General features: G+C 42.4%; 1 protein-coding gene across 5 annotated transcripts in view; it reads right to left on the minus strand.

The window, feature by feature from the left end:
* Positions 1-3607: 3607 nt before the first annotated feature.
* LOC129865506 (natural killer cell receptor 2B4-like) overlaps positions 3608-13941 on the minus strand; it is a 54188-nt gene continuing 43854 nt past the window's right edge. Inside the window, exons 1-7 of one of the 5 annotated variants that reach the window (XM_055938353.1) lie at positions 11947-12485; positions 6215-6517; positions 5706-5975; positions 5425-5532; positions 5162-5220; positions 5001-5078; positions 3608-4871 (exon numbers count right to left, since the gene is read on the minus strand). In XM_055938353.1, coding sequence (XP_055794328.1) covers positions 4797-4871; positions 5001-5078; positions 5162-5220; positions 5425-5532; positions 5706-5975; positions 6215-6517; positions 11947-12019 — 966 coding nt within the window. In that variant the 5' untranslated portion in view covers positions 12020-12485 and the 3' untranslated portion in view covers positions 3608-4796. Of the gene's footprint in view, positions 4872-5000; positions 5079-5161; positions 5221-5424; positions 5545-5705; positions 5976-6214; positions 6518-8470; positions 9272-11946; positions 12487-13941 lie in introns of those variants that run through there. The other 4 variants (XM_055938352.1, XM_055938355.1, XM_055938356.1 and 1 more) reach the window with 4 other exon arrangements.

Here is a 13941-nt window from a genome sequence, read left to right on the forward strand (position 1 = left end):
TTTAATAGGGGTATGTTGACTCCATTCAGTTAGAATTAAGTGTTTACAGTACGGTATTTACATTAACCCTCCTTGGCTCAGAATTCAGAAAGTCCAGATAGTGATTGAAGATAAATAATGAACTCACCAGTGATGTTGATGTGGAGAGATAAAATGAGCTATGAGTTTTGGGGCGGTCTTGTCCTTGCCCCCTCGCACTGGTTCTGACCAGCCTGGTCAGAGAGAGAGATGATGGTGGTATTACTGGTCTGACCTAAAATCTGTTCATTATTTATTAACCAGTGGTAAGTAAAGCCTGTGAAGTCTGATATGTCACAATGCAGCTTCTATCAGATACAGAGGTACCAAATTCTGGAATTCTTATCTTCACATTGTCAAAACCTCATCATCCCTCAATAACTTCAAGCGAAGACTAGCGGTGTCACGCCCTGACCTTAGAGACCCTTTTTATGTCTCTATTTGGGTTTGGTCAGGGTGTGAGTTGGGGTGGGTATTCTATGTTCTATTATTTGTATTTCTATGTTTTGGCCGGGTAGGGATCTCAATTAGGGACAGCTGTCTATCGTTGTCTCTGATTGAGAACCATACTTAGGTATCCCTTTTTACCACCTGTCTTTGTAGGATGTTAAATTTGTTTGTGGCACATAGCCTTTAAGCCTCCAGCGACGGTCTCCAGTCCGGAGCCTCCAGCGACGGTCTCCAGTCCGGGGCCCGCAACGTGGGTGCCCCGTCCGGGGCCCGCAACGAGGGTGCACAGAGCGGGGACCGCAACGAGGGTGCTCAGTCCGGGGACCGCAACGAGGGTGCCCAGTCCGGGGCCCGCAACGAGGGTGCCCAGTCCGGGGCCCGCAACGAGGGTGCCCAGTCCGGGGCCCGCAACGAGGGTGCCCAGTCCGGGGCCCGCAACGAGGGTCCCCGCACCAGAGGTGCCACCAAAGTGGGGTGAGCCAGTGGTGGAGCGGGGTCGTCGTCCCGCACCTGAGCCGCCACCGCAGATAGATATCCACCCAGACCCTCCCCGATAGGTTTAGGTTTTGCGGCCGGAGTTCGCACCATTGGGGGGGGTGGTACTGTCACGCCCTGACCTTAGATCTCTTTTTATGTCTCTATTTTGGTTTGGTCAGGGTGTGAGTAGGGGTGGGTATTCTATGTTCTATTATTTGTATTTCTATGTTTTGGCCGGGTAGGGTTCTCAATCAGGGACAGCTGTCTATCGTTGTCTCTGATTCAGAACCATACTTAGGTAGCCTTTTTTCCCTCTTCATCCGAAGAGGAGGAGCAGGGATTGAACCATACTGCAGCGTTGTGAAATGACATGATATTTATTCAAACAAGACGAAAAACGAACTATACTTGATAATAAACAAAATAACAAAACGAATGTAGACAAACCTGAACATACGAACTTACATAAAACACGATGAACGCACAACAGGAAAAATGACTACATAAAACGATGAACGAACGAAACAGTCCCGTATGGTGCAACAAACACTGACACAGGAAACAACCACCCATAAACAAACAGTGTGAAAACACCTACCTTAATATGACTCTCAATCAGAGGAAATGAAAACCACCTGCCTCTAATTGAGAGCCATATTAGGTCACCCTTTAAACCAACATAGAAACAGAAAACATAGACTGCCCACCCAAACTCACGTCCTGACCAACTAACACATACAAAACTAACAGAAAACAGGTCAGGAACGTGACACCACCTGTCTTTGTGGGAAGTTAACTTTGTTTGTGGCACATAGCCCTTAAGCTTCACGGTTGTTTTGTAATGTATATTGTTTTTGTCGGCGTCATTTCTAATCAAAAGGAATATGTAAGCTCACCACGCTGTGCTTTGGTCTCCTCCTTTTGATGGCCGTGACAGGGGGTCAGCCTGATGAACCAAACTACCCAATAATCCCCTTCATGTAGCCTAACTCTCACTCACACACACAAACACATGTACCCACATATAATCAAATATGTTTGTTTTTTACTGAATATATTATCTACACTTATAATTAATATGCTTTGTTTAACTGATTGAACAAAGTTTTTTTTTAACTTATAATTGTGGTGTGGTTTTCATATCAGCTATTTTGGGCTTCTAACCTCAATAAATAAAAGATGGATAGATAGATAGTGTAGGCCTCCACTCAAACCGTTGCTAAGTTGTCAGGTGGCAAGTTTAGACAACTAACCTTAGTTGTATTTATCTTGTAGTGTGTAGAGTTTGAGACACTGTGTGAAGAAACAAGGTAAACATCTGGGGTTTCTTATCGCCCCCTTCAGGACAGACCTGTAACTACTCCACATTCTTGTGGATCACAATATAGAAACTAAGATGTGATTGGTCACATAGCAACAACATAACCACTCGGTCTACTGGGTCTGTCCCCTTATTCCTTCATCTCTCTATCTCATCATATTGGTTAATATTATATGTTTCTCAGGCTCATGCTACAACCTGATTAAAACCTGTAGTGACCAACAACTCCATTTCTCTGCAGTCAGAAAACACAGGGTAACCAAACAACGTCATCATCAGTTGCCACATTTATTGTGCCTATATGACATACTTTATATTCTATGTATAAAACATTTTCTTGTCCAATAAAGGAAATAGTTAGCTAACAATATTCAAAATCCAGAGAAATATATGAATCATCATCATCGCAGAGTTGCACATAAAGTGTACTCCATTCTGAGCATCTGGCAAGTCTTCTGGACCCCTACAGTTCCTGTGGCTGTGACACGAATGGGGCTTTGACAGAATTAGAAAGGTACAGATGCATAAAGAGAAACAGACAAAATGGCATCTGATGTCATGTTCATCTCTACACAACTTCCTCTTACTGTAAAAGTAAAAAATGGACACATCAGATCTGTGGTCTTTTTGTGGGAGGAAGAGATAACTATAGTATATATCAGAGAAGAAACTTAGTGGATAAAACATAGTGGTACAAAAAGTGAAGTCAATATTATATTTATCATACCTGGTCATGTTGACATGTTCAGTACAGTCTTTAATGTCACTAGGAGAGGTGTCAAAGGTTTGACGTCATGGCATGTTTATCATTTGGTTTATGTTGTAGCTATTTGGAGGTCAACTGCATGTAGATGTTCTTGAGTTACAGTCTGTCAACTGTTCAAAGTAATAACCCAGGAAAGTACTGATCACAGTGGTAGATTGAATGTAAAAGAGAAATTAATGAGTGAACTACAGAAAATGTATGCTGCAAGAACAATGTCATTCTTCTCTCTGACAAGGACATACATCCCTGCACAACTTGTCATGTGTACTCATCAGCCCAGCAACAAGGTTTTCACAGGTTTTTGCATATGATTACAACCAATTCTCTATGTGTCTTTCTATGATCACAGCGGGAAACGGCAGCTTCACACAGTGCCTTCCTTCACAAACCCACACTGCTAAAGAGGAAGAGAGCAAACCATGACCACTCAACTATGACAAACAAGTGACCTAATGTGAAGTTCCTCAGCCTTTGAATTTCATTCCCTGTGCATTGTAAAAAGTCAAACTTAACCAATTGCTTGATTAGCGTTATTATACAAGTTGAGTGGACTTAAAAATGACAAGAATTTGAGCCAAAGTGTTAGTCTTTAATCACCATCTCTGCTTGAAGTCAGTTGAATTTGAACAAGCTTGTTGAGTAAAATACAAAATGTATGTTTGCTCAAAACAACTCAAAAAGACACCAATCATCATTATCATTATTCCAGCATGATCTCTTCACAGGTTGATTTTCAGAATGGTTTGTTTCAATACCTGTGTATTTGCATGTACTATGACTGGTTGAATAATCTTATGCTACACAAACATAGATAACATACACTTTTCTAAACGAATCCAATCTGTTAGTAGTTGGACTTATTTCACACATTACTGATATGTTTGTTCCAGTTTATATGATTTAGGTATTCTCAATAATCAATCTTCTCTACCCCAACAGTCATTCTGAATGCAGGTTGCGTGTGACTGAAAGTTTCAATTGCTGGATATCCTATTTTTGGCTGGATTCCAATAGAAAAGACACATCCCTTTGCAAGCCGGCATAATTTGACTAAACCAGGAGTTTTAGACCAGTGTGTTAGGGTGTAACTAGGCTCTCAGGGGCTTTATGATACATGTAATGTGTTGTCATAATGAGTTTAATTTTAAAGGTAACATATCCACTTAGACATTCACTAGGTGAAGGCTACAGTACTGAAAACCATTCAATACAACAATCATGTTGCTAACAAATACAGTCGTGAGTGGAAATTACAATTCACTCTAAATGCAAGGCACTCAAGGTACTACAATCCACATGTAACAAAGACTCTCCATCATATACTCTCTGATTACATCCTCATCAATGCCTGGCCAGCACATAATCCTAATGCAAAAGAGTACACTTTCTATTCACAGGCATAAATCAACCTCACTAATCAATGTCATACTATTATCTACAACTATTTTCTTCAATCTAGAAACTAGAAATTTGACATATGAGCTTGTCTGATCCCAACACCTATAACTGCCTATGACACATTTCAGAATCTCCTAATTGTAACTAGGCCCTCAAAGAACGACATAAGGCCTGATGATACACTATATATATGATAACTAATAAAGGGAGACGATTTACAACCATCAAATTGTAAGCAACTTGTGTAGATCCTGATGAAATTAAACAGTTACATCTAGGCCTATCTACAGAATGTACACGTGTAAGATGCAGAGGATGCAGAGGGTTCTATATCTATGCAAGGCCCAGCCTATGACCACATCCTGTTCAGCTCAGAGTACGGTCTGGTACTGGGGGGCCTTCTGGGCGTCCAAATGCGATCTTGTCATACAGAGTCTGTGGCTACATGTGACAGACAGTCAAGAAGAAACTGTTTCAGCATCAAGAAAGGTATAGACTATTCTCAAAGTAGACAGCATAGTCTTCCATTCAATCACATACATTCTACCATTATGACCATTTATATCTTACCTTGTTCAATCTTGGGATAACCAGATACCTGACAGTTTCATAGATGGATATTGAGTTCACATGACTGTTTGATCTTGTCTGAAATCAAAATACAGCCCATTACAATTCAGTACATACAGCTTCACACACTCAAATACATAATAATGGCAATGCATACTTACGTCTCTACTTCTTGTGTTGATCATAACATCAGCATATATTGTGTTGTCAGTTAGATCTTCTGTGTTTTATAAGAACAAAATATCAACCAATCAGATTCATTTCATGCAGGATATCAACAAACATACCCAGGAATTAATGAGGGGTCTCACTATTTTTCTAATTTCTAGCAAATCCCCCCCAAAATCATATCAGCTGAAGAATACTTCTAGAACCAACAGAAATGTCAATTTAAATATAGTGGAGGCCCCTAAGCTGTACATACCCGTGATACTTCGGCCCCTGCAGTAGCACACTGCCACAGCTACAGTGAGGATCAGCACCACAGCACCTCCCACTGATACTCCGATGTAGATGGTATACCACGCCTGTCCTGTCACATATTGTTCAACACACATGATTAGACTATACAATATGATAAAGACTAAATGGCTCTATATCATATACATCCAATGTAATCACATGCATTACATATTATATTTGACAACATAAGCTTATAAGCACAATGAAAAGTGTATGGAAGGGATTATTATGATATCTAGGTACCTGGGGTGGTTGTGTCCTTTCTACACTTTACTGTTGCAGAGGCAGTTTTCCAACTGACCAGGTTGGAGGCGTTGCACTTTACACTGATGTTTCTCTCTGCTGGTGAGAGAGAGAATTGAATCTGCTGGGCGTCCCCGTAGATCTTATTGTCTCTCTCCCAGGTGTAGGTAATGTCGGGGTAGCAGGACACGTTGCACACCAGCTGTACCGTACAGGAGCGGTTGGCCAATAGCTTGATGTCTGTCTGGATCGCCACCTTGGATATAGGCTCTGACCAACCAGGAGAGAGATAAAGACTCGTAACCAGTCTTCTAAATGAACCCTACCATAGCCATACCACCAGGAGATAGATGACTTGAAAATGTGATGGATATTTAACAAAGCATGGTGAGTCAGGTCAGTGTAAAACCACAAAATCTGTGTTATAGTTGAAAGATCTTTAGCCATGGTTATGGATATAAATGAGAATGATATCAAAATAGGATGCAAAAATGGTGAAAACAGCCTACCGTGGACCTTCAGAGTGATGGTCTTACTGTCAATCTGACCTTTGTCCCCTTCGCCTGCAAGTAGAAAATCCCCTGAGTCTTGCAGTATCAGTTCTCTGACTGTTAAACTGAAGTTTTTGGTGTTCATCTTTAGTCTCCCCTCAAACTGGGATCCAGGTGAATATACAACTTCTGAGTTGAATTCTGCAATATCCTTTCCCATATACTTCCACACCAAGGATTTCAAATGTCCATTCTCTAAGCCTGCCAGCAGCTCCACGGAGTCCCCCACTCTCTTGTTGATGATCAGAGGAACACCCACACCTGAAACACACAAATACACACGTTATAAAGATGAAATAAAAAATTCTGACATGGTTGCACACTATAGTCAATGGTTGCACACTATATTACAATGATCTTATTACTGTGTAATTATTAATGTAAGTACGAAGTAGCAAGTGATGTAATTTCTCATTGTTACACTCTAATACTTGTTACAGTGTGACTGTAATACTTGTTACAGTGTGTCTTCATGAATAACTACACAATAATACGCTACAATGCAAAGTCCTGCCTAATCAATAATAGATAATAATGGATTGGATTTATATAGCGCATTTCCAGGTTTCATTTATGCTGTACATGGAACTTAGCATATTTTCACTTTATATCTTTATGTATCTGAGTGTGTGGGTCCTTTTTTCTTCATTGAAGTCCACTCCTCCCCCACATTCAGTAGAACAGGATGAGATGACAGGAAAAGAGAAGTGGGGGTAGATCTGATAACCCCTCCTCAGCTCACAAGTACAAATCCCACTGTGTATACTGTGTAATTATTCACCAGAAATGCATCATATACTGCATGGGCAACATTATAATTACATATCAGTCTGAAGTAATGTTTTATAAACCCTTATAAAAAAATGTCAGTCATGAATTAAGAAAAAAATACAGTTACAGTTCATTGAAGAATTGAAGACATAACTGCAGTTATACTAGTCTGGCAATGTATCATATTATGTAATAGAAACAATAATTTGATACAGTCCCATATCGCCTTAAATGTAATAAATGACAGCCATTAGTCACAGGGTCTTAAGATCTGTTACGTTCTAGAAGCACTGCAACAGCTGCTGTCCCAACCACACCATCGGCACTAATTCAAAACTGCAGAATACATACATCATGATATGTTCCTGAATATAGGTATTATGTAGGTGTTATAAACAGTAATAAAGCAAATGTTTTGAGATACAACCAATCACTGATGACCAGGCATTCTTACAGGCAACACACACCATGTAAAAACCAACAAGGAAGTTAGAGAAAGCTGACGGTTTTACTTACTTTATCATGCAAGCAAGCACATGCAATAGATCCTGTTTGGGGATGATTCTACCCTCTTGGTTTCACATTAGAAAAAGGAGACCGTTGAAAAGATCCTAAGCAGCCAACTGACTAAAGTCAGTAAGTGGTTGTCCATGTAGGCAAGACAGAATGTATCCTGTTTGGTTCTAAACACAAAGTGAACAACTCTTCCAGCTTCTTGGTCAAGTTTAATGACGTAGCGGTGAAGGAAAAATGCTCTGTTACATTCATTGGGATGTGAACTGGACCAACACATGACATGTGAACTTGTGGCTCTGAAGAACATTGGGAATGTTCACTCCAGGACCAAGTTCCTGGCAAAGGTAGCCAAGTTCCTGGATAGAGAGACAATGAGGACCCTGGCAACATCTCTGATACAGGGCCACTATGACTATGCTTGTATCTCATGATTCAGTGGCATAACAAAACATCTGAAGGACAAACTTCAATCGGCCCAAAACAAACTAAAGGGACAGTTTCCAGTTGATCTGGTGGTGGTGCAGATTAAACTGTTGATGGTTTTTAAAGAGATACATGACCTTTCCCCCAGTTACCTGTCTGGTTATTTTAATTTCATTGGAGACTCTCATAGCATCACACCAGAGCCAGTGTTGCCAATATGAGACCGCTGCTCTATAGGAGCATGGCTGGAAAAAGCTCTTTCCTTAACACTGGTGCAGAGGAATGGAATGGTGTACCAAACCATATAACATCTGTCAATACACTAGGGAGTTTAAATAACTTCCGGCGCCGACAGAGATGGCCGCCTCGCTTCGCGTTCCTAGGAAACTATGCAGTATTTTGTTTTTTTATGTTTTATTTCTTACATTGGTACCCCAGGTAATCTTAGGTTTCGTTACATACAGTCGGGAGGAACTACTGAATATAAGAGCAACGTCAACTTACCATCATTACAACCAGGAATATGACTCTCTTGAAGCGGATCCTGTGTTTTGCCTTCCACCCAGTACAATGGATCTGATCCCAGCCGGCGACCCTAAACAACGACGCCGTAAAAGGGGCAAACGAAGCGGTCTTCTGGTCAGGCTTCGGAGACGGGCACATCGCGCTCCACTCCCTAGCATACTACTCGCCAATGTCCAGTCTCTTGACAACAAGGTTGATGAAATCCGAGCAAGGGTAACATTCCAGAGAGACATCAGAGACTAACGTTCTTTGCTTCACGGAAACATGGCTCACTCGAGAGACGCTAACGGAGTCGGTGCAGCCAGCTGGTTTCTTCACGCATCGCGCCGACAGAAACAAACATCTTTCTGGTAAGAAGAGGGGCGGGGGTGTATGCCTTATGATTAACGAGACGTGGTGTGATCATAACAACATGCAGGAACTCTAGTCATTCTGTTCACCTGATTTAGAATTCCTCACAATCAAATGTCGACCGCATTATCTACCAAGGGAATTCTTTTCGATTATAATCACAGCCGTATATATTACCTCCCAAGCAGACACATCGATGGCCCTGAACAAACTTTATCTGACTCTATGTAAACTGGAAACCACACACCCTGAGGCTGCATTCATCGTAGCTGGGGATTTTAACAAGGCTAATCTGAAAACAAAACTCCCTAAATTCTATCAGGATATCGATTGCGCAACCAGGGCTGGTAAAACCTTGGATCATTGTTATACTAACTTCCGCGACGCATATAAGGCCCTCCCCCGCCCTCCTTTCGGAAAAGCTGACCACGACTCCATTTTAATGCTTCCAGCCTACAAACAGAAACTAAAACAGCAAGCTCCCGCACTCAGGTTTGTTCAACGCTGGTCCGACCAATCTGATTCCACGCTTCAAGACTGCTTCGATCACGTGGATTGGGATATGTTTCGCATTGCGTCCAACAACAACAACATTGACGAATACGCTGATTCGGTGAGCGAGTGCATTAGAAAGTGCATTGACAATGTCGAACCCACAACAACGATTAAAACATTCCAAAACCAGAAACCGTGGATTGATGGCAGCATTTGCGTGAAACTGAAAGAGCGAACCACTGCTTTTAACCAGGGCAAGGTGACCGGAAATATGACCGAATACAAACAGTGTAGCTATTCCCTCCGCAAGGCAATCAAACAAGCTAAGTGCCAGTATAGAGACAAAGTAGAGTCGCAATTCAACAGCTCAGACACAAGAGGTATGTGGCAGGGTCTACAGTCAATCACGGATTACAAAAAGAAAACCAGCCCTGTCGCGGACCAGGATGTCTTGCTCCCAGACAGACTAAGTAACGTTTTTGCTCAGTTTGAGGACAATACAGTGCCCCTGACACGGCCCGCTACCAAAACCTGCGGGCTCTCCTTCACTGCAGCCGAGGTGAGTAAAACATTTAAACGTGTTAACCCTCGCAAGGCTGCAGGCCCAGACGGCATTCCCAGCCGCGTCCTCAGAGCATGCGCAGACCAGCTGGCTGGTGTGTTTAAGGACATATTCAATCAATACTTATCCCAGTCTGCTGTTCCAACATGCTTCAAGAGGGCCACCATTGTTCCTGTTCCCAAGAAAGCTAAGGTATCTGAGCTAAACGACTACCGCCCCGTAGCAGTCACTTCCGTCATCATGAAGTGCTTTGAGAGACTAGTCAAGGACCATATTACCTCCACCCTACCTGACACCCTAGACCCACTCCAATTTGCTTACCGACCCAATAGGTCCACAGACGACGCAATCACAACCACACTGCACACTGCCCTAACCCATCTGGACAAGAGGAATACCTATGTGAGAATGCTGTTCATCGACTACAGCTCAGCATTTAACACCATGGTACCCTCCAAACTCGTCATCAAGCTCGAGACCCTGGGTCTCGACCCCGCCCTGTGCAACTGGGTCCTAGACTTCCTGACGGGCCGCCCTCAGGTGGTGAGGGTAGGTAACAACATCTTCACCCCGCTGATCCTCAACACTGGGGCCCCACAAGGGTGCGTTCTGAGCCGTCTCCTGTACTCCCTGTTCACCCACGACTGCGTGGCCATGCACGCCTCCAACTCAATCATCAAGTTTGCGGACAACACTACAGTGGTAGGCTTGATTACCAACAACAATGAGACAGCCTACAAGGAGGAGGTGAGGGCCCTCGGAGTGTGGTGTCAGGAAAATAACCTCACACTTAACGTCAACAAAACAAAGGAGATGATTGTGGACTTCAGGAAACAGCAGAGGGAGCACCCCCCTATCCACATCAACGGGACAGTAGTGGAGAAGGTGGAAAGTTTTAAGTTCCTCGGTGTACACATCACGGACAAACTGAATTGGTCCACCCACACAGACAGCGTTGTGAAGAAGGCGCAGCAGCCTCAGGAGGCTGAAGAAATTCGGCTTGTCACCAAAAGCACTCACAAACTTCTACAGATGCACAATCGAGAGCATCCTGTCGGGCTGTATCACCGCCTGGTACGGCAACTGCTCCGCCCACAACCGTAAGGCTCTCCAGAGGGTAGTGAGGTCTGCACAACGCATCACCGGGGGCAAACTACCTGCCCTCCAGGACACCTACACCACCCGATGTCACAGGAAGGCCATAAAGATCATCAAGGACAACAACCACCCGAGCCACTGCCTGTTCACCCCGCTATCATCCAGAAGGCGAGGTCAGTACAGGTGCATCAAAGCAGGGACCGAGAGACTGAAAAACAGCTTCTATCTCAAGGCCATCAGACTGTTAAACAGCCAACACTAACATTTAGTGGCCGCTGCCAACATACTGACTCAACTCCAGCCACTTTAATAATGGGAATTGATGGAAATTATGTAAAAATATATCACTAGCCACTTTAAACAATGCCACTTAATATAATGTTTACATACCCTACATTACTCATCTCATATGTATATGTATATACTGTACTCTATATCATCTACTGCATCTTGCCATCTTTATGTAATACATGTATCACTAGCCACTTAAAACTATGCCACTTTATGTTTATATACCCTACATTACTCATCTCATATGTATATACTGTATTCTATACCATCTACTGCATCTTGCCAATGCCGTTCTGTACCATCACTCATTCATATATCTTTATGTACATATTCTTTATCCCTTTACACTTGTGCGTATAAGGTAGTAGTAAGACATCGTTTATGTGCAAAATGCTTCAAAACTGTGCAAGTATAGTTGTTTCAATGAACGTTAATTGGTCATCTATTTTATTCCTTTTACAGGTTCCTCTCTATTCATGAGATGCATTTGAGATGTATTTTGTTTTCATGTTATCTTGTGTACACTGTATTTTTGTTTTCTTGTATATCCAAGAGGACCACAATGGGGATACGTTTTTTTACTTGTTTGTGTCATCCGCGTTGATGGTTCTACTGTGTTTAAAATGTTGAAATAAATAAGAATAGTTACAGAACTTACCATAGTGGAGGTTGGAGAGTAGGAGAAGTAGTATTCCCTGTTTGGAGAAGCAGGAGATGGGATCACCAGACATCTCTTAAAGGCGTTGGCTGTTTCCTCTGGCTGTATGTCCTTATCTATCACTGTCACTGGTAGCTAGCAGTTGACTATCCAAAACACACAGAGAAGCTAGAGCAGAGAGGAGAAAGAGCCGAGACTTCCTTTTGATGAGGGCTGCTGTGCTATAAAAGAATTCCTGTATGTTAGCTGAAAAATAAGTCACATTCTACCTCTTCACTCAGCTTGAGAGTTAGAAGATGAGGCGTGGGTGTGTTTGGGGACTGTCACTGTGTTGATCAGTCTGATGGTGGTGGTTTTGGAGCATGTGTTTCGTAGCTGCTGCTGGCTGTGTGGTTAATGGTCATGGTGTTTCACAGATACCGGTAGCTTTGTTACTTTATGAGCAGACCATTCAATGTTGCAGAGAAAGAGGAAGGAGCTAGATAGAGGGCTCGGGAGAAGAGAGAGAAAGACAGAGAGCGAGATTGAGACAGAGACAGAGAAAGAGAAAGAAAGACAGAGAGAGAGAGAGGGGGGAGAGAGGGGGGTGGGTTAGAGAGAGCGAGTGAGAGAGAGAGAGGGGGGGTTAGAGAGAGAGAGCAAAAATGTCATAACAGTGTCTGTGCAGTTTCATCTTGGCTTCATATACCTGCAGAAGTGTTTGCATGACTTCTTCTGCATGCTCATAGGTCAGTGTGACTGAGGGACATGTAACACCTGCCAACTTTTTGGGAAGGTAGTGGGTCCCAGGTTACTGATAGAGGCCGCCTTTCTACGTTTCATATAACAGCTTGTGGTGATGTCACTTCCTGAGACTGTTTCTTAGGTGCAGTGACAATGACCTGGCTGCCGGCTGTCTTTCTGACCACTTAGACATTAACACATAGACACAGAAACCCCCTAACTGGAACAGTGACCTTCCGGACCATGCAGGGACACTGAAAATATCAGTCAGAGTCATACACCACTAATGTCATTAATCGTTAAGACCTGTCTGTAGGATGAGGAGGCAATATGGGAGAACTGGTAGTCATTCGTACGTAGGTTACTAGCTCCTCAGAACTACTGCAGAGTATATGACATCATTAAACTGAGAAGAACTGTTCTTTTCAGGAACACTCTTCCCCCCAAAGTCATTCAGAAAATTTCAACGGGTCTTTAGCAGATGGGGTACGGCTTTTGAACTTTGCTCATGGGGCATTTATGTTATATTTCTCAAGATTCAATGGGTAGATATAATTAAGTCCATAAATGGATGCAGAAATAGCAGATTGCCTTTTAACTCACACATTGTGGAGCATAAAATCTATACTAGACTTAAAGGAGTTTTGACCAAATGAGGTTGTATGGAAAAGTTGATGATGATGACAATATCTATTTACTGTTAGAAAGCACTCATTCCATCTGGTGGATAAAAAAATGTTTATTAAAAAAGCACAATGCAAAGATATTGTAAAAGTAAAGGCCATTAGAAGAAAACGTGAATAATACTTTTTGGGAAATTCATATACAAATATGTTATTCTATCATCTGAATAGATCAACAATAAAACTCAATACACAATACAAAGCAGATACAATTGCAGTAGCTGCAGATGAGATGCATCATCATTGTACCTTATAGTAAAGAGAAGAAAAAAAAAAGATTTTACAGTGAAACACAATTAAACCATGCTGAAATACAATAAAATAAGTAAATAAAATAAGTAAGAACGCCTTAATGTACAATGTGTTATTGTGTGTGTGTTTGTGCATGTGTGTGTTTGCTTGTGTGTGTTGAACCTACAAAATCCATGTTCCGAGTTCCTTCTCCTCCTCTGATGGTGTGTCCTTCCATCTCTCCATCCCTCCGTCCTTCCATCCCTCCGTCCTTCCATCCCTCCGTCCTTCCATCCCTCCGTCCTTCCATCCATCCCTCCATCCCTCCATCCATCTATCCCTCCATCCTTCCGTCCCT

Source organism: Salvelinus fontinalis, chromosome 11 (assembly GCF_029448725.1).
Source record: "Salvelinus fontinalis isolate EN_2023a chromosome 11, ASM2944872v1, whole genome shotgun sequence".
Lineage (NCBI taxonomy): Eukaryota > Metazoa > Chordata > Actinopteri > Salmoniformes > Salmonidae > Salvelinus > Salvelinus fontinalis.